This window comes from Zonotrichia albicollis, chromosome 1 (genome assembly GCF_047830755.1).
Source record: "Zonotrichia albicollis isolate bZonAlb1 chromosome 1, bZonAlb1.hap1, whole genome shotgun sequence".
NCBI lineage: Eukaryota > Metazoa > Chordata > Aves > Passeriformes > Passerellidae > Zonotrichia > Zonotrichia albicollis.
The window spans coordinates 150,732,238-150,752,652 of record NC_133819.1 but is presented as its reverse complement, the minus strand read 5'-3'; the positions used below and the strand labels follow the sequence as shown (position 1 = coordinate 150,752,652).

Here is a 20,415-nt window from a genome sequence, read left to right as displayed (position 1 = left end):
CTAAAACTTTTTAAATGTGTAGGATTGCTCTAAGTGGAAAATAGTGGCTTGGGGCTGTTAGTTTAGGGGCTTGATCTTTATTTATTTATTTTTAAAAATGTATTTATTTTGCCTAAAGGGGTAGAGTAAACCATGAAGTCTCATCAAGTATGCTGCTCTGTACTCTTCTTTGTATTAGCAAAGTATTCTTCTGTTCACCTCTTAAAGTGGGAAAACTAATTTCCTTCTGGAGTGTGAAAATCATTTGCAGCTCATTTCTTCAGAGCAAATCCTATTAACTCTTGATGTCTCAGGTTTTCCTCTGAGTGGTGTTGTCTTTGACAGGAGAACATAACTGCGTTTTAAGTGAGCTTTTCTTGTGGAATTCCTGTCAGCCATGAGACTCACTTGCTAAGTGAAATATTCTGCAGCTGATTAAAATGTAATGAAATCATGTTCCTGACAAATGCTGAGCATCTTTAAAGACCATACTTTGACATTTGCAAAATAATGGGAAATAATTAGAGGTTAGTTGTGCTTATGCTGCTGTAGACTGTGCGAGGCATAGCTCAAATTAACTTTTTCCTTTTACATTTCATTGTAGTTACTTGTTCACTTGGTCTCTGGTGGAAAAGAAGCGCCTCATTACATCTTAAAAGTTCCTATCACCTCTTTAAAATTCCAGTGCCTGGCTGGAGACCTGTGGATGGTGCCGTGATAGTCAGAGATCAGCTGTTTTGTTGATTTTGGTGCAAATTACAGGTGCTCATCACCTTCCTCAGATGCAAACAAACCTTACTTGTTTTTCCTGTTCCCAGAGAATTCCATCAACTTCTGCCCCTGTTAAAGATTATTGGTTAAATCTGTCCATTTAGTTGGTCAAACTTGTCTGGGTACCGGCTAAGAGTTGATAAATGGCTTTAAAGGAAGGAAAAAGAGAAGGTTGAAGTTGGAAATTACACTTAAATTTGTAATACTGGTATTACAAATTATATGCTAGTATATACAAATTGTATACCAAATTATTTTTACCTTCTTTAACCATTGCAGTGGAATAGTTCTTCTTCATCTCCTACTTGTTCTCTGCTCCTCTTTGTCTTTCCTCTCCACCTCTCTCTTGACCAGGTATTGAAAATCAGTAAATGTTATTTAATAGTTTAGCAGCAGAGGCTTAGAAGTGCCAGTTTTAGACTGTGAACCCCAAGAAAAACTAAACCCCCACCAAAATCAGAAAAAAATAGGGCCAGACTGCTTTATTCTGTCTTCATGTGTAAAAGCAACTCAAAAATTTAAGCAGCAGCAGCAGCAGGAGGGCTCAGAGGGAAGCAAGGGCTCCATGGTTGGGAAGAGTGGATGAGGAAATGCTGGGCAGGGAGGAAAGGGGCAGCAAGTTCTGCAGCTTTGGCAGCAGCAAGGAGAAATTATTAAGTTGGTGAAGCAGCCTCTGGTGACAACTTGCTTGCCTTTGAAAAATGAACTCAGTACAAATACACTCTTCAGAAATGACCATATATCAGTTTTGTAGCTCCCAACACAGGCATGTCTGAGAAACCAGACAAATTCCTTTAATGATCTTTGCATGTTAAACTATACATGAGAACTTAAACTCTGTGCAAGAAAATATTTTTTAAAAAAAACTTGAAAAATAAGACCTGAGTGATGGGACATTGGAACTTCCTTAATTTTCTTAGGGTTTTTTCGTTGTTTTTGTTGTTTTAATAACTTATATAAACCCTTGAAAGGATCAGACTATATTCAGTGTAGGCTTTTTGGATGTGTTCATAGATGGGCTTTTTTTCATAGAGTTGTTTATTTTTCTGAGCTGTTCTATAATAAAAATGTTTTTTTACTTATTTTAGTTTTCTCACTTGATTTCAGGCTTTTCTAAGCATGGACATCATTGTTTTGCACTGGCATCTATGGACTTGATAAATTTAGTCTATGAAAAAGCTGCCAAAAGCTGTGTATATGTATTTTTATCTGAACTTTTTGGAAGCCCCAAGGGTTATATTTGACCTTTGGAACAAGTCCAGGGGAGGCCATTAAGTTGATCATGGGGCTGGAGCACCTTGGCTATGGAGACAAACCAGGAGAGCTGGGGCTGTTCAGCCTGGAGAAGAAAATGCTCTGCAGAGACCTTGGAGCCCTTCCAGTGCCTGAAGGGGCTCCAAGAGAGTTGAGAGGGATTTGGGACGAGGGCCTGGAGTGACAGGAGGGGAGGGAGCCACTTCAACATGAAGGGCAGGAGGTTTAGATCCGATGTTAGGAAGAAATTCTTCCCTGTGAGGGAGGTGAGGCCCTGGCACAAGTTGCCCAGAGAGGTTGTGGATGTCCCATCCCTGGAAGTGTCCAAGGCCAGGCTGGATGGGGCTTGGACCATCCTGGGACAGTGGAAGGTGTCCCTGCCCATGGCAGGAGTTGGAATGAGGTGATCTTGAAGGTCCCTTCCAACCCAAACCATTCCAGAATTCTGTATTTCACCTTCAGTAGCAGAAGCAAAAAGTGAAGCTTTTATGGATGTTCTTAAATAAAATAATTTGACCCATCCGTGTTTCATTCTCTTTGGACAGCATCTCGTACTTGTGACTCTCTCAGGAGAATGTGTGAGCATGACTATTGTCTGCAGCCTGTCCTTCTGTTCCTTCAGTATCCACTGCATTAGAGACTTTTAGAGAATCTTTTAATATCAGTTTATCCATCCTTGTGAATCTTGTAAATATTGATCAAGCTCCCATCTGGAGTCCTGCCATTTTTAGGTTCCCTTCAGAGCCTCCTACTCTGCCCCTTCATTATTTCAGTTGTGTTTCTCTGGACTTTTGAACAGTGCAGAAGATGTTCTGGAAATTCCATTGACTTTTCTGTGGAACCTTGGGGCTAAAATAGAAAAAACTTAATCCATAATTCTCTGCTGACAAGGGGTTGTGTGATGCTGAAGACACCCCTTGCCTTTAGTAAGCATTGACAGAACCTCTTCCAAGTCACAAAGATCCCAAAGAACCAATTTCAGGCTAAAATTGGTAATCTGGTGAAATACTTTGTCATCTTTGTTTAGAATATTTCATAATTTTATCAATTTGTGCAGTTTTTCCTAATTTTTGCTCCTGTTCAGTTTATGTAGGTATTTAAGTGTTTCCAGGTAATTCTGACCCTGGTACCTCTGACTTGCTGCATGTTTGTGGTGTGGAAGGTGTATTGTCACAACATTCAGGTTTTGTGCAGAAATATTTTCACACATATTAAAGCACACACACTCCTTCCTGAAGGAGATTGTGCTTCTATTTTCTCTCTGACTAGTACAAATCATTCATTTGAAAATAAATTAAAGCATATTGTAAATATGTAAGATTGTAAATATGTAAGAACTCTGCTTCCTGAAGCTCGTGTGCAAAGGTGTTTCAATTGCCACATCCTTTTGGATTGTGTTCTCAGGCCAAGTCAATTCAGCATTTAAAAACTGCACGTGTTCAATGCATCCCCCCTCTCCAATTAATATTCCCGTGTGTTCTAGTAGAGGCTTGAAGGGGGATGGATTGATACCTCTGTGTGTGGGGTGTTAGCTTATGGAGGTGTCTTGTTTGTGTAACACCAACTTAATTTATTACCACCTGCTGTTTCTGCAAATGGTGAGATTGTCACACACAAATTGCATATTTCATCACTGTGATGGTGGGAATTGATTTATTGTTTCCAGGGAAATAATTGAATAGAAGAAAAATGCACTGTAAAGTAAGTTGCATCTTTATGAGCTTCTTACTTAATACCTGTCCATTATCAAATATATTCTAAAAAGGTGCAGTAAATTCTTGTGGGGCTAGTGAAACCTGCTGACTTGGTGCCTTCAGGTGTGCCTGAATTTCTCCACCATGAAGATGTTGAACCATGAGGATGTTAAACCTGTCACCCCTGTCTCCTTTGCTCCCTGCCATGATGAGGGGATGCTCACACTGCTGGTTTGGGACCTCAGTGCTGCTGGGTCTGTGCTGATCACCATGGATGGGCTGTCACAGAACCTGCAAAAACTCAATTTTACTTCTGGGTTTGAAATGTGTAGCAGTAGAATTAGATATTTCTGGTATTTCTGACCCCATTCCCTGTTGTTTGAAATTAGATAACAAATCAGTATCTGGGTTATCTCAGGTGGGATGAGGTGGATTAGATGGAGCAGCCCAAACAGTTGCTTTAGTGGAAGAGGCTGATGTGGGTTTTGGCACAGGCTGTGCTGTAATTACGGCTCATGTGTTGCAAAGCACGATGAGGTTTTGACCCTGGGTGTCTCCTGTCAGGGGAGGTTGGAGAGGAGATGAAAATAGTGCCACGTGTACTGTGATTGATTATTCCTGTGGTGTTCTGCATGATTCCTTCCACAATTGGAAGTGGCAAAACTGAGGAAACTTAATTGTACTGAAGCTTATCTTGCTTTAGGGAATTGAACCCACCTCTTCCAGGTTCCAATTAATTTTTCTACCACAGACCCAATATTTTATCCTTTTAAGTACTAAATTCCACTTTCAGAGAGCTCTCTTGAAGGAAGCCCTAAATTAAATGTATTTGGGCTGGTTAATACCAGCTGGAATGGCTTCCTTCCCCTGGCTTACAAACCTCAGGAAACAGTGACTCAGTTGGTAGTAGAATGGTCTAATGGCAGCTGTTACCTTCTTTAGCTCTTCTAGAAATTTTAACCCTTCTGGTCATTTGTGTCTCATGCAAAGCCAAATTTTTAGCTGATCTGACATATATAGTGGAGATGGTTCTGAAAAATGAATTAGTTTTTCTAACATCAATTCTTTGGTAAGCTGTTGTCTGACTCCTCTCTGTTTACTGCAGGTTGAAGAAACCCCTAAAGCACACATTCTGAACCCACTTTATATTGTAATCATGTTATTTAGGTGAGAGCTTTCCCTTAAAATTGTGAATTCCTTATTTCTCAGTAGAGTGTAAATGTCAAACTTCAGGCCCGGTGGTATATTAGACTTGCTTTAATTAATTAAGAAAGGTTCAGTAGCCCTGTGTTAGATTGAAGGTAAAGGACTGAAAAGTGCTTTGACTGGACACCAAAGGTGTTTTCTTGGATGATTCCAATTTTGTGAGCCTTTCAGTGTTGATGGTTCCATTCAGAGATTTAATGATGCATTCACTGGAAAACCCCACCAGAAACCTCAGAGCTTCATCGGGATGGAAAAGAGCAAAAGCTCTGAATGCCCTTCCCTTAGCTGGGCAGTGCACAGCACAGAAATCCCCTTTTTTCTGGAGAGAGTGTGGGAGCAAGGGACCCTGTCCAAGGGAGAATTCCATCTGCAGTGGGGTGTTGGGTTCTGGGTTTGGATTCAGCCCTGCACAGCACATCAGGAGCATCCACCTGGGATGGATGCACTGGTGGGGGATCCATAAATTGTGTCCTGATACAAAGCAATATGGAATCATTGGTGCTGACTCCAGAACTCTGAAGAGGGCCCTGATGATCTGTTTGGAGTGGATGAAGTGTTTTAAATTGCCTTTTTAAGGCTTTATTATGTTTTGTTGGTTTTTGTTTTATTTTTAATAAAAATCTTGAAGTGGTCCATACAGTGTGTGTTTATCTGCTTCTAGCTTGACTTAGCCAGCGTACAGAGTAAAGAATCACGATTTTCTTCATTTCTGCCTCTGGAGAGGCTGTGGTTACTGGCTTTGAGAAACACCTGAGCCAGAATAAACCTAAGGCAAACTTTTTACAGGTCATTGAATTTTGTAAAAGGCCATTGCCCTGCCAGCAGCAGCGAGGCTGTTGTCATGCTGTTCCTCCTGAGCACTTAAGTGCCTTTTATCTGACAGTTGAAATTATTAAAGAGGGTTAAACATTAAAAGATAGCTGGAACATTTTGAATTATAGGCTGGGATGGTGTCATTCAGTAATATAAAACCAGGAAATCCCAGGTAAAATCGAATGGTGGCCAAAGCCAAATGTGTTGAGCCTTGACAGTGTAGCTGTGATACCTCATTGCTCTCTTCTGCTGCCTCTTGTTTCAGGCACTTCTGGTTTTTAATTCTGGAGAAGCACCCTTGCATCATCACCAATTCTCATTAGTTTTTACTATTCTAGAAGGACAGTGAACTCTCCCTGCTTGTATTTGCCTCTGAAGCTGTTTGGAAGAAGAGCTGGGCGATGTGGGTCCTCCTTGGAGCAATATTTCACAGTGTTAGAAAAGATTATTTGAATTCATTCCGTCAGTCTCTTATTTCAATTTTCATAGCAAGGGCTGCTGCCAACAAGTAGTGCAGCTTCAAAACACACAGAAATTAATTTAAATCTTTATTTTAAAATTGCACAGTTGTTACTTGCTCATTTCTCTGGTGCCTTTTGAAATAAAACTGCACCCCTCTAATTCTCCAGAGCTTGCTAGAAGCAAGCAACAAAAAATTCAAGGAGAGATTAGTGTTTATTTGAATTTCAGTGGTGCCAAGGGACCACAGTGAAAGTTCAGAGTGCTGTTGAGAAATTAGGCAAGTATCTAACTGGATACTGTGTTCTAATTAAAGCTTGTACAGACATTGATTTTCTTGTATTCCCAACACAACTGATGTTTCCTCACTATTTAATTTTTTAATATTAAAAATAGAAAACGGTGCTGACTCCAAAGGGAATTGCTGATAGCACAGATTATGTAATGTTCCAATAAAATTGGGTTAAACTGAGTATTTAAAGGTACATCAGGGCTTAATCCTGTGGGATTTTTAGTGAGAAGGATGGGTGGTGTTTTGAATGCAGAGTGGATGAGTACAAGACTTTTTGGGACATTTGGAAAACTGCTGCCTGACAGGACAAACGTTTAACCATTGGTCTGTCCCCTGAAACTCTGTCAATCCTGTCATCCCAAGGTGCAGCTGCGCCAGTAACAGCAAAATCCAGCAAAATCCACTCTGAGTTCAGAATTGTTTGGCACTCACCAAAAGCCACTCAGAGTTCTTCAGCAGCCTTTGACCATAGCAGCTGTACAGGGAATAAATATGCCACGGTTTAATTTAATTTAGGTGATACATTAATTTATTTATACTTTGTTTATTATTGATTTTTAGTGAGTTATCCTTGTCTTACATTTACATGCCCAGGAATGTCATATTGCTTCACTTCATGTGGGTCTTGTAGTTCATGCTGTGTCTGAATTCCTCCTTCATGCTTCCTTGAATGTTTAATCTCCTAAAACATTATTATAATTGAAATAAATGGTCCCATATTGGCAATTTGTATTGCTAAACTTGTTTTGACTTTGGTTTGTATTATCTTTCAACTGTATTGAGACATAGATTTAGTAACTGTTCAGGCAATGTTCCCTGAGGGGGAAAAATGGAATTGCCAGTTTTTATTTCATACTAATACAGTGAAGTACTTGGTGAGATGTTTTAGGCTAAAATAGGTACTAAGAACTTGATTTTAAAATTGTTTTAATGTGTCTGGCTTTATACTTTGATCTGAGAGCCTTGATAAATGCTTTTGGCTACAGATACTGCACTTAAAACTACATATACCTGCAGTTGTATATGCAGGAGTAGGGAGAAAGCAGTGACCAGGAAAGGAATAAAAAGAGGCAGCAAGAGAAATAAATAAATACATAAATGTGTTCTTGGATGTAGTCATAGCAAATATTACCAAAACCAGTGAACATAGCTGAAAGGCAGGGTAAAGTGCAACAAAGGATTGCTCCTTTTTTCTTCTGCTTTTGAACATCAGCATTAGCTGAAAGAAGAAGTACAAGAAAAATAAACTCAGCAGGGAACAAACAGGGACATTCCAACATGACTTATGGAAATAGCTGAAATTACTGAATGTCTTTGAAGGCTAAAGTGATGATAAAAGGAAAAAATAGCCCTTCTCCTTTCTTTCTGAATCCATCCCTAATTTGAAATCACAAACCTGATGGTTTTCTCCAGGTTTCATCCTTAAATGTGTAAGAAGATGTTGACATCAAGGAAATGCAAAAAGGGCTTGTCACACACCTGGCACCTTTGCTGCTTCTCTGCTGTGGATGTGTTTGTATCAGGTGATGGAATACCAAAAGTCAGCAATGTGCTGACTCTCAACACAGGCCCCAAAAATACAGGCTTTGTCATGGGGATCCTAGTTAAATTTGTACTTTACACCTTTCCTGTCTGTGAGGTTGAGATAGTCAAGTTAATATTTGCAAGGTGAGTTACAGCAGGATTTAATACAAGCTGTGAAAATGGATTGAGCTTGAAATGCACGAGATGTTTACTCTCTGATGTGAGATGTATTCGGGATAATTTCTTATTTTAGAGTGTGAAATAAATCCTTAATTTAGTTTTTATTGCCAAATAACAAAATTTCAAATGTTGCAAGGCACCTGTGGAGATTTATCCTCCTCTGCCTCTGCTCAGAGCAGGGTCAGCCTACAGCAGGTTGCTCAGGACTGTGTCCAGCTGTGATCTGAATACACACAGATGGAGATTCCACAACCTCTGGGCAACCTGTTGCAGTGTTCAGCCACCTGTGTAGTGCAAAAACTTTCTCTTAATATTTAAAATGGAAATTCCTGTTTTGTCCCTTCGAGCCCAAATAAATGAATGTATCACTGGGCATCATTGGGAGCAGTCTGGCTCCATCTTTACTGTATTTACAAATTCACACATTTGGAAGATCCCCCTGAGCTTTTTTCCCCCAGGCCAAACCATCCCATTTCTCTGAGCCTTTCCTTGTATGACAGACACTGAAATTCCTGACCTGTTTTTGTGGCCCTTCATTGGACTGTCTCCATAATGTCCCTGTCTCTCTTGTCAGGATTGGTAGCAGAACCCAGGAGCCTGATGGTTGCAAGGACACTTTGCTGGCTCATGGTTGGCTTGGTGTCACCAGGACATCCAGGTCCTCTGGAAAGCTACTTTGCAGTCAGTCTGTCCAGTCAAGCAGCATTGTTTGTCAAAGGTGCAAGCAATCTAAATCTAATCTTTCATTTACTTTAATAATTAAGTAATATTTGAAAGTATTTTAAGTCTTGCAGAAGGATTATTACACCAGGACCAGATAACAAAATGAACTCTGAATCCTTACTGTATTCTTAGCTTTTCTAACAGATTTTATAGATTCTTTCAGATTTGTATAGGTTTGAATTTAGATGACCAAGTTATTTTGCAGAAATGCCACCTGGAAGGGGCTTTAGCTCATAGATGTCAATGCCTTCAAGCCTTAGATGGGGATCAGAATGTGGAGGTTAAAGAATAATAAGATTTCATGGTATCTACAGAGGACAATGTGGAGTCACAGTGTGAATAATGTGAATAATTACAGCTTGGTTCCTTGTAACATGAACTTGATAGCACTGCATTGTTGGCCATCAGCCAACACTAATAAGAGAAAGTGTTGTTTATTTTTTAAATTATTTTTTATTATCAAACTGCTGATGTTGAAGACATTATTTGCATTGAAACCATTTTCCTTATGAGATGACTCTACTATCACTTTATTAACCAATTTGCAGTTAATTGATTTAAATATTTTTTAATGACTTTTGACTGTCTCATTAGTGGAAATGATTTAATTTCTGAGTACTCAAAGCTCATAGTGAAACGTGACTTAGAACTTTGATTGTGCTACTGGAAGTCATAACACTGATTTTGTTTCTGATACAGTCAGCAAATGTGGGAATGTGTCAGGAGGAGTCACTTTGAGAGGAAATAACTTCTAGACAGATTCAACTTGCCTAAATCTCAGGTACTCTCACCACAGTAAAGAAAACCATCTCAGCAATAATAAATACATCTTGTGTTGTAGTCTGGGTACAACAGCAGCATCTCAGCAGGGCTGGTTTGCTTTGCTGGTTTGCTTTACTCCTCCCCCAGTCTTGGAATAATCCTTGACATTGCTGAGAAATCACAGGGGTTTCTCTGAAGTGCGAGCCCTGGGAGAACAATAGTCCTTCCTCTTGGAAGCTCCAAGGGATACTGGCACAGAGCCTTGCATACAAAGAAATTTGACCATGCTTGACTTTACACCATGAGCTTTTTACACCACAAGATCCAGTAAAATACAGTAGAATTAAGTAATAAAATCATGGAATGGTTTGAGTTGGGAAAGATCTTGAAGATCATCTAGTTCCACCTTCCCTGCCATGAGCAAGAGCTCCTTCCACTAGGTTGCTGTGTCCAAAATTTCTGATTTATATGCAATGTAAATCTGCCTTCTTTTAGTTGACTGCAGCTTGTTTCTGGCCCATGGTAGCACACTGTACCTGTCTATTTAATACCAAGAGGATTAAAGCTGCTCATTTAAACTGAGATGTGTAATTGCAGCATTACTCACCAGTCTGGTTTGAATTTAGAACAGTCCAAATAAGCATCGTGGTGTTGTTACCTGAGCTTTCTTTGTATCGTAAAACACCCAGCAGCTCTTGTAAAGTAGTTGTTTAACAGCAGCTGTGTTTTACAAAGTTTTGGCCTGGGGCAGAGTTTTACAGTCACACTACAAGCTCAAACGCAGGGGCTGGTTTTAATGGGAATGTTAATAGGTCCATAACCAGGGATATGGCATGTGTTTCTATACCTGGAGCTGTCAGATTTATTGCTGCTTTGGTGCTTCATAAAGTAAACGTTGGGCTTTTTAAAAGAAGTTGTAAGGAACCAGTGAAGATCAAATACTGAAGGAAAACTGCTATTCTAGTTTTGTGGAGGGGGTTGTTTTATTTAGAAAAACCTCTGTGAAATTGAACCTTGTGAAAACTGACCCCGTACCCAGTACTGTCAGTCTGATGTCTAATTCCACATCTTGAAGAATAATGAAACATTATAATAGTGGTTTCCCTGTCCATTGAAATGACACCTTGTAAGAGCCCTTCACTGTGTAGGTGCTGGAGTCTTGCATTGCTTTCCTGTTTGCTGCTCCCAAGGGCCGGAGATTGTCCATATTTAAGCCTATGGCTAGACATGTAAATGCTTGGTTTGGTATTTCCCCAATAGCTTTTCTCCCTCTATAGCTGTTCTTCAGCCACATAAAACCTGATGAATGTGTGTATTAAGTGGCTGGAGTGTGATGAATTAATACTAAAAGCAGGCATTCTTATGGTTCTCTGTGAAGACATGACTCAATTTTGCTTTGTGTTGTAGCAATTCTCCCTGCTGTCTGCTTATGTAAACTTTAAATAAAGCTCAGCAGTTTCACCAGTGACCTTGAGGTAGGGTGGGTTGTTCTGAAGGATGCAGAGCATCCTGCACAAGGTCAGTGGCCTTGTCTGAGCCTGAAAACTGCAATTTCACTCCAGACAGTTGGATAATTTCATTCCAAACAGTTGGAAATTGGGCTTCATCTGCCTGAATTTCTCCTGGTGAAACTCCCTACCCTGAGGACCTTTGGGGTTTTGCAATGGCTATTTTAACCTTACAGGAGGGAGTCTTGCAGTTTGGAGCTTGTACAGTCTTGTTGTGTTGGTGTTACTGTGCCACAGGGGAGATTTTGGTGCCTGTTTCAGCTTTAAAGTCAATGTTTGTGTAAAAACAGCTCACAGGCTCCTTTGGTGAGCAGAAGTCAAAGAGTTGCTGAGGGGCTCCTGGCATTTTCAGATCTGTGTCTGTTTGTGAGAGGTGAAGAGGAGGAGAAGCTTTAATGTGAGTCTTGGGTTGGCTTAATTAATTTTTATTGATGTCCAGAAAAGAGAAGCAATGAAGCTGTAGAGGTTCTTGAGTTTTCACAGAGGTAGGAAACTCTGGCAGGTGGGGGAAGTCCCTCAAGGGTCAGACACTGTCAAAATGTTGGGAGAAGCTTCTCCTTGGCTTCTCTCACCATCTCCCCTGAGGGCAGGACATCAGAGGCCTTTTGTCTGTCCACTGTAAGTTCCTGCCTTTCCCTTGGATCAATGCAATTCAGCCATTTATTCAAAGAGGTAAAGACATCCTGCCCCGATGGGCTGTTGTTTCTTCTCTATCTGGTGGGTCTGAATTTCATGGATGCTCAATACTTCCAGTCAGGTTTTAGCCTCACAAATGTTATCTACAATCTGGAGATTTCAAGCCCCGATGTTGCTGGTGCTAATTCCTGTTAGCTGAGCTCATGGTGTGTTTTGAGCATGGCTGGTGTTGTCACAGCTGCTGCTGGAGGGGAGATGCTCTCCCTCACCCTGATCCTGGCTGCTTCTGCTTCTCTTGCTGTTCAGCAGCTCAGGCATGGAGCTAGCCAGTCCTGAACAACAAATCACCTGGGTTTTGTTTTGATTCCCCCCCCCAATAGTTTTCTGAGCCATTTCTTGGGCAGGTGACAGGGTGGTGATGGCTGAAGCTCTGAGGGGCAGCCAGGCATTACAGGAGCTCAGCTGGAAGCTGGGGGGTCTCTCTTGTCCCTCTCAGTGAGGTGAACCAGGGCTCAGACATTCAGTTTACTACCAGCAAGACGTTCAGAGCACTTTGCCAAAAAGATCAAGTTTAGTTTATTTTTAACTCACATTTTCAAAACTGCCTCCCTGTGAGGAGGAGGAGGTAGGGAAAGCTCTGTATGCTTGTCCAAGGCCTGGAGCAGAGCCCTGCAGTCCTTTGCTCTCTGCAGCCAGCGGACTGGAATGATGCTCTGGGCTGGCAGGCAGGGAGGAGGTGCTCTTTGCTCTTTTTCTCTTGGACTGCATTGATTTCTCAGACACCATCTGCTTGTGGCTGACTAATTAGAAGCAGTAGCCAAGAGGCAATTTTCTTCTTTTTCCTTTGACATGCAGACTCATACCACTGTGCCTTTTGCCATCAGACTTTGAAATCAGGCTAGTGAAAAATAAAACTTAGCCACTTGTTCAGAAATTGCTGAGAGGGGGGATAGCTGTGATCTGAATGGTTCCTCACTGAATAATGAACTTCAGTCTGGGTGGGTTTGTGTGCCACTGGTTCCCAAACTAGCACAAAAGGAGTGAAGATTTCATTGTTTTAGCCTTGGAACAGGAGAGCCTGCTGTTGGTGTGTGGCTTCGTAGTGGGGAGCCTCCAGTTCAGTGCTGGGGTTTCCTTATCCCTCTTTAGAGGTTTGTTGTAGGAGCAGACTTGGCAGATTCTAGGGATGAAAACTGTTTGAACTGAAAGCTGCTATTTGTTGTGAGGGACCTGGGGTAAGTCACTGAGAAACAAATGGAAGAGGTTTTGCTAAAGATACCACTTCTGTAAATAATTGTGGTGTTCACGTTTAGATCACTTGCTCCAAGGGGCTTTCAGTTTCTCTGGTAGTCATCTGGATAAGTTTTTATGTTTGTAGATACATAAATATTTTAGTTGCTTTCCAAAAAGAAAGTGAATCTTCGTGGTTTTCTGGTAAATGCCTTGTATGAAGAAGTAGAAGATTCATACATAACTAAAATTAATTTCTTTCTTTTTTTTCCTTTCCCTAGAATATGACAGATACCTAGCATCTAGCAAAACCATGGCAGCAGCTTACCTTGACCCAAACTTGAATCACACCCCAAGTTCAGGTGCAAAGACTCACCTCAGTACTGGCATGGAACGTTCCCCAGGGGCCATGGAACGAGTCCTGAAGGTTTTCCACTACTTTGAAATCAACAGCGAGCCAACAACGTGGGCCAGCAACATCCGGCACGGAGACGCCACCGATGTCCGAGTGAGTCCCTTTTCAGCATTTCATGCCATCCTTAGGTGAAGCGTTATCTTCAAAAATGGGAGGTAAAAATGGGGAGCAAACAAACATAAAAGTTTCGTGGTTTATTTTGAAAATAATCTTGACCCGTTGTATATTTTGCATAAATTCAGGAACTTTAAGTGGTACCGACCTGTGTGGCACCTCAGGGCAGGAATGAGAGCAGGGATGAATGTGACATTAAATTATGTTTTCATGTTTTAAAGAAATAATAAGAAATTAATGTGTTTAATTGTATATATGTGTGTATTTATGTGCTTAAAATGTTTGAATATAATGTGTACATCACTTAGGGAAAGAAATATTGTTTGGTTTTTCCCCCAGACAGTCATTCCATCCTCTCCCCCTCTAGTCACCTGCTGCTTGTATTTTTATAATACTGTTCTTCAGTTCATCTATGGAAAAACCCAAAAGTTGTGACTTTCTAGAGAATAAGTATCTGTAATCTTTAGAGTTCTGTGGAAATGTTATATATGCATGAGAACACTTTATTGTGAGCTTACATCCTCTCTAATGCTGAGATCTTACCTTTTCTGCATTTATCCTTTAAATTTTTGAGGTTTTGTGGTATCTAAACTGTAACTAAGCCTAGTTTAGCATGTCAAATGCTTTTGTGGTTTGCTTGTTTTTTAATTATCCTCCAAGAGCAGAATCTTGCAGGGTGGTAGGTGGTGTGTGGGGTTGTTTTCTGCTGTGAGGTACTTGCTGTGGAAGCAGATCCCATCTGCTCCTTCCTTCCAACAGCTCTTCAAATTCCACTGCAAAGATTCTGCTGAGGAGAGAGAGTTGTCATGGAGTGATGGAGACTTGTTTCTCCTTCTATCCTTTATTAATTTTCCTTTGTACAAGAGAAAACTAAATTAATAAAAACCCATGAAGAGTTTTGAATGTTTATCTCCCTTTCCGCTGTTTATTTCCTAGCATGGCTGCATGTGCAAAGGCCCAAGAGAATTCCTCAGTGGAGGAGTTCTTGTGTTCCTAAACACAGACCTGTGAAATCCAGGGATTTTCATTGGTGATGATCAGAAAATCTGTCTCTTGTCAATTCAATAAGTTCCTGTCTGTGTTTGGGGACAGATCAGAGGTTCAGCAACAGGAATCATTATTATCAATTGCATACATATTTTATGTGCAGTAAAGTTTTTTTGGGTGCCACTTGAAATGTTTTTGCTCCTTGACTTAAGTATTAATGGTTTGCTATCTCTAATCTGATTGATTTGTTTCATTAAGTGCATTACTTGGTACAAGAGGAGCAAAACTATGTCTCAGTATGTTTTTAACCTTGCAAACCTCTCCTCTGGATAAATGTCCTGGGCTCTTAATGTGGTACTTGAAATGAAGGCTGTCTTTCCAGAGAAGTATGTAAAACCCTGGAAAACAAAAGCAGATATTAAATCTGTTTTCTTCCAGCTCAGGAATACCTGTGGTTATGGACTTTAAGGATATAAAACTTGGAGTTGCTAAGAAATTCAGTGCTGAGTTCAGTTGGCAGTTATATATTGTTTTTAAAAGCAAGAATATGCCATTTTTTAAATAAAAACAGGATCAAAAGAACAGGCGTGTAGCAGTTACTTGACGCTTGCCTTAATTTTTAATTTTTACATGTACTTTTAATTGGATGGATGTTTCCAAAAGAGTGGGAATTTTGTATTGTTCTGATGGGTTGCTGGTAAACTTCCTTCTTTTTGCAAATGTCCTTCTTTTGTTATTTTGTTCAACTGGGACAGTGACTGTTGAATGTGAATGTGCAGGTAGTAAAGGTCTAGCACTGATGTATTACCATGACATTTATTTTAGAAACAGTAAACCCTTGTTGGAGTACAAGCCTACATTCCATTGGAATGACTGCTGTTTGACCAAGCTGAATAATTGAAGATTAAAATAGCCTGTAAGGTTTTTATGCCTCCTTTTGTGGAGGAGACTCTGCCATTTCTTCTGAATTACAGCCTGAGGGAGGAGACTGGAGCTGGGGTTGTTTCCAAGGAGCTCTGAAGGAATATTCAAAGGTGAATGTCTTTGGGACAGCTCTGCCATTCAAAGGAAAAGAAATAAGGTTTTCTAAGGCTGCTCCCTGGTCAGCACAGCTGCTGGTGATAGCTGGGCAACATTTCCAGTATTTGGGGTACATTCCCAGTGTTAGAAGTCACACTTGGTCAGGAATCTCCAGATGAGCCAGTTAAAGGTGTTTCTGCTGCTAAAGCCAGAGGACTTTATGGAATCTACCCAGGGAAAGTAAAGTTGGAATTTTCTTTCCTGATTTGTGGTTCCTAACATCTTCTGTTTCTAACAAAGTGCAGTTTGCCTTTGTGAATGAAGGATGTGTTTGAGAGTCAAACCAGCAATAAAAAAACCTTTTCCTCTTAAAAAAACTAAATAAAAAAGAGGAAAACAAAGATACAATATCCTAGAGTGTAGAGTAGAAACAGTGATTTAGCTGTATACCTTCTCTGCAATTCCTTGGTCATAAGGGTAAACACTTTTCATTAAAACTCAGGTGGTTAAGTTAATATGAACAGAAATCAGCTTTCTGTAGGAGTCCCTTAAAAGGCTGACTGTGATTTCCTTGCTGCTTGTTTTAAAATGTCTTTCACCAAGACAGCAGTGTGGCTCCACATAGGCTTTGCTTTGAGGAGAACTTTGGGCTGTGCACCTCTGCTTATTCTGGATGGATTTAGTCCCTCAAAGACTGCTGTTTCCTGAGAGGATTGAAGGCTGTGCTCTGCAGTGGATGCAAGAGCAGCTTCTCAATTCTGGGAACTGCTTTCTTGGATTTCAAAGAACTGGCATGCTCTCATTACCCTCTTTTTCTTTGGCCTTATACTGAAGACATGCTTCATTTCCAAAGGAAAGAAAAGGCTTTTATGAATGTGCAAACAGTGATCTCCTCCTGTGAATGTGTATGCAGACACAGCCAAACATTTGCCAGGGGAAGAAAAGTTGTTTATCTTCCTTGTTTATCTTGGTATGGCTTGTTTGGATGTGGTGTCTGGATGTTTGTGCACAAAGGGATTTCCAGGCTTGGGGCTTGGAGGGAATGCAGGGCATTCTGTGCCCTGCTCACAGCCTCAGGTGTGGCGTGTGAGGAGGTGGCTGCTGCTGAGATGGAATTTTTTGGTCTCAAGTGCACCCTGAAAGTCAACACTGCCACTGGGTCTTGATCAACACTTAGGAGAAAATCACCTCTGTTTTCAGATGTGGTTGAAGCAGAATTGTAACCATCATTAAGGAAAAAGAAATAAAAGACTGCAATGCATGTAGCACATTGAATGGGTAGAGAAGATCTGGGATTTTTGGAAAATGGGCATTGGGAAACCTTGTGTGAGTCCTTACAGGAGACTTTTTATAAAGTGCAGATCTTCTGTGCAATCTCCTTTTCCACCCCAGAGGTGCCCACCTTGCATCAATTACACCTTTTTTAAAAGTTCTAGCCTTTAAAGCTTATCCTTGATTCTTAACCAGTTGTTGTGAGAAGTGAAGGCATTATTTATGTGGAAATAACAAACACAAATCTCAAACCAGGTTATTGCCAGACATGTGTTGTACCTTGATTATCAGACAGGTTTTTTTCTTTCCAAGTTTGTTATACTGTCTAAAACCTAAGCTGGATAGAGATAGCATTAAAACATTTAACCTGTCAGATTGGTCCTTATTTTTGTAGTTGAAGAGAAGCGTGGTTAGAGCTCTTGAACAAATAAAGGTAAATGTTTGGGGTTCTCTTAACCTGGTTACAATTCAAGTGTCCTTTTCTTTCTTTTCTATGCAGTACCACCTTGAAATGTCAGCTTCCTTAATGTTGACAGAATAAGAACTCAAAAAGCTGAATTTAACAAGTACAGTAGCTAAGGGGAAGGATATTATTTAACTTCAGAAAACCCTAAATGCAAGGAGCATTGGCTACATCCCATCCCATCCCATTTGCAAAAAGACCAGAGCAAATTCCTCAGCTTCCCTGCCCACCTGCAAAACCCTGCTCCTCCCAGGTATGAGGCACATGTGCAGGTTGGAAAGCTGTGTGCTCTGGTCTGTTCCTAAGCTGAGTGCTTTAGGGGAAGGGCTGGAGCACGCTCAGCTGGGTCTTCACTAAACAGTTAATTCCACTGTTACTGTGTTCTGTGTTTTATGTTCTTTCTCATTCAATCCATGCTGTACTTTCCCTTATTGGTGCAAGAGAGCAGAATGTTTGAGTGGAGATCAGTTTGTGGTGGAGGAATGGGAAGATCCTGCAGTGCAAAGGTCTGAAATTCAAATGTTACCCTGGTAAAGACCCGAGTTTCATTGGCAGCTCCTCCTTGCTGTTTGTTTTCTCATGCTGCCACCGTAGCTGTGCTGGCACAGGTGGTGTGACTGTTTTGGCAAACTCATCCAAGTTTAAATGAATGATTGTTTTGCTGTTGTTGCAAATCCAGATCAGTTCTGTAATCTTGTTAGCTGCATTGTCTTGCACCCTGACACAGCTGAAAAGGCTGGGGGGAGAAAGGAAATGCCTGTTTATGCTGGCACTGAGGGAACAGAGTATTAAAGCCTTATTGATGAACATCCCTTGTCATCCTCAGCAGCATTCCTGGTTTCCAAGCATTTCCCAAGAAGGATATTGCCTGTTCTGAAAAAGGGCAGGAGGCTTGTCAGTCCAGCCTCAGTGCCATGTGTAATTCCACTCACTCACCTCCAAGGCTCCTCCTTTTTCAAACCTGTGTCTGTGTTATTTAGAGCCAATATCTGGACAAAAGGTGCCACACATCTACTGTGGCTACTCTGGAGCAGATTAGGGCTGCACAATACTGATCCTGAATCTGCTCCCCAGCTGTGGAATGGCCAGATGTGCTTTATTGCTGCTCAGTTCCCCCCAAGCCAGAAGAGTTGTAGGAGAATGGGCATGGGGTGGAGCCGCTCTGGTGTTTCTACTGCAATCTGAAAGGAAATGCAAATATATTAATTGGATGAGTTTTTATCTACTGGGTTTTTCTTTTAAAATAGATTCTTACTAGATTTAGTAACAGGGGGAGCAGCTTGGTCACACAAAGCTCTGTGGAAAGAGGCTGTGAGTGCTGGCAGGAGTCAAAGCTGGATTAATATTTTTGGTGAAGTCAGCTCTTTACAGCAATGGTTGCATATTCAAATCTCATTTCTGTGTGTGTACAGTGATATATGTGCTTTGAGGCAGTGGAATTATTTGATGTATAGAAGCAGACTGGAGTGCAGCCATTCAAACATCAAATAGATGTGTGTAAAAATGTATAAAATAATTTCTGGTCTAGTATAAGAGCTAGAAAATTGGTGTGATTTACCTTTTTTCTTTCCTTTTCTCTGCTGCATGCCTGTATGAACTGTATCAGATAACAAGGCATGGTTGTATTGTTATTTTGTAGGTGCCTCCCTTCTAAAAACCTGAGAAAGATAGCAAGAATTCAAAATTATGGATCTTGAAATGTAAACAAAAAGGTGTATGATATAGTGATAATCAGTGTACTTAGATCCTTGGGCTTTGGAATGCCTGTTTTACTTGTGCAAAATACTCTTGATACCCTCAGATGAGACACACATGCAAAATAACATTTTAAACCTAATCTCAATAACCCTTTGACATTTTTCTGAAAGCATCTAGATCTGTAGATGGCTTCAAGTCAGCGTCCTGCATCAGTGTTTAACTGTACAAAAACTGGATCCAAGGGGGCTCTTAGACTTTGCCAGAGCATCTGAGGATAGGGAGTAGTGAAATATAGAATCACAGAACAATCTGGGTTGGAAAGGACATTTAAAGGTTGTCTATTCCAGCCCTGCTGCAACGAGCAGGGACATTCTCAACTAGATCAGGCTGCTCAGAGCCCAGCCTCACCTGGCCTTGAGTGTTTCTGGGGATGGGGCATCCACACATCTCTAAGCAGCCTGGTCCAGTGTTTTACCCCCTCATTGTAAAAAAACTTCATAAATCTAACCTAAACCTTCTCTCTTTCTATTTAAAGCCCTTTGCCTGTATCCTATCACTTCTTACCCTTGAAAGAGTCCCCCTCCAGCTCTCTTGGAGCCCCTTTGGGCACTGGAAGGGGCTCTAGGTTCTCCCTGGATCTTCTCTTCTCCAGGCTCGGCAGCCCCAGCTCTCACAGCCTGGCTCCGTGGGGGAGCTGCTCCCTCTCTCTGATGGTCTTGGTGGCCTCTGGACCTGCTCCAGGAGCTCCATGTCCTTCCTGTGCTGGGCCCCCAGGGATGGATGCAGCTCTGCAGGTGGGGTCTGACCAGAGGGGACAGAGGGGCAGAATCCCCTCCCTCACCCTCCTGCCCACACTCAAAACTAAATTTATTGTCAGCTTTTAAAAGAGCATTGCATTAATTTGGGAAGTGTGCAGTAGGAACAGAAAAGTGCTGATTAATGCAAGAAGACTGGAAAGCAGGGCTGGAGCAGCTCTGCTCTGTCAGTGCTGTCAGGGTGTGCTTGGAAGGTTCCTTGTGGGATTCTGTGTGGGTGTGAGAGGTATTTGGGGTGACAGATGTGAGCATGGTTGAATGTGAAAGGCTCTGAGGCTCTTGGGTGGATGTGCTGCTGGGGCTGAGGTGTCTCAGTGCTGGGATGGTGCCAGGATCCTGGCCAGCAGGACAAACCTGTCTGCAGGCTGTGCTTGCAGTATCAACTTGTTGGGCTTCAGGTGCAGAGTTCTTGTGCAGCCTCATCAGTTTCCAGTCTTCTTTATCATATGATACACAAATCACAGTAAAGAGAAAATAGGAATATGGGCTTTGTGCTTTGACTGTCAGTGTTATCAGAGGACAGCCCAGGTTTTGGTATACTGGGCACATTCTCCTGTATGAAAATGAAAAATTAATTTTCATCAGACTTTTGCCATTTAC

At 41.2% G+C, this 20,415-nt stretch overlaps 1 protein-coding gene across 10 annotated transcripts in view; it reads left to right on the top strand.

Moving 5' to 3' along the window:
- The window catches only part of PTK2 (protein tyrosine kinase 2), a 189,087-nt gene that overhangs the window by 68,867 nt on the left and 99,805 nt on the right, over positions 1-20,415 (top strand). For all 10 annotated transcript variants that reach the window (XM_074557683.1, XM_074557658.1, XM_074557672.1 and 7 more), the window contains one exon: positions 13,313-13,539. In XM_074557683.1, coding sequence (XP_074413784.1) covers positions 13,345-13,539 — 195 coding nt within the window. In that variant the 5' untranslated portion in view covers positions 13,313-13,344. The remainder of the gene's footprint in view (positions 1-13,312; positions 13,540-20,415) is intronic.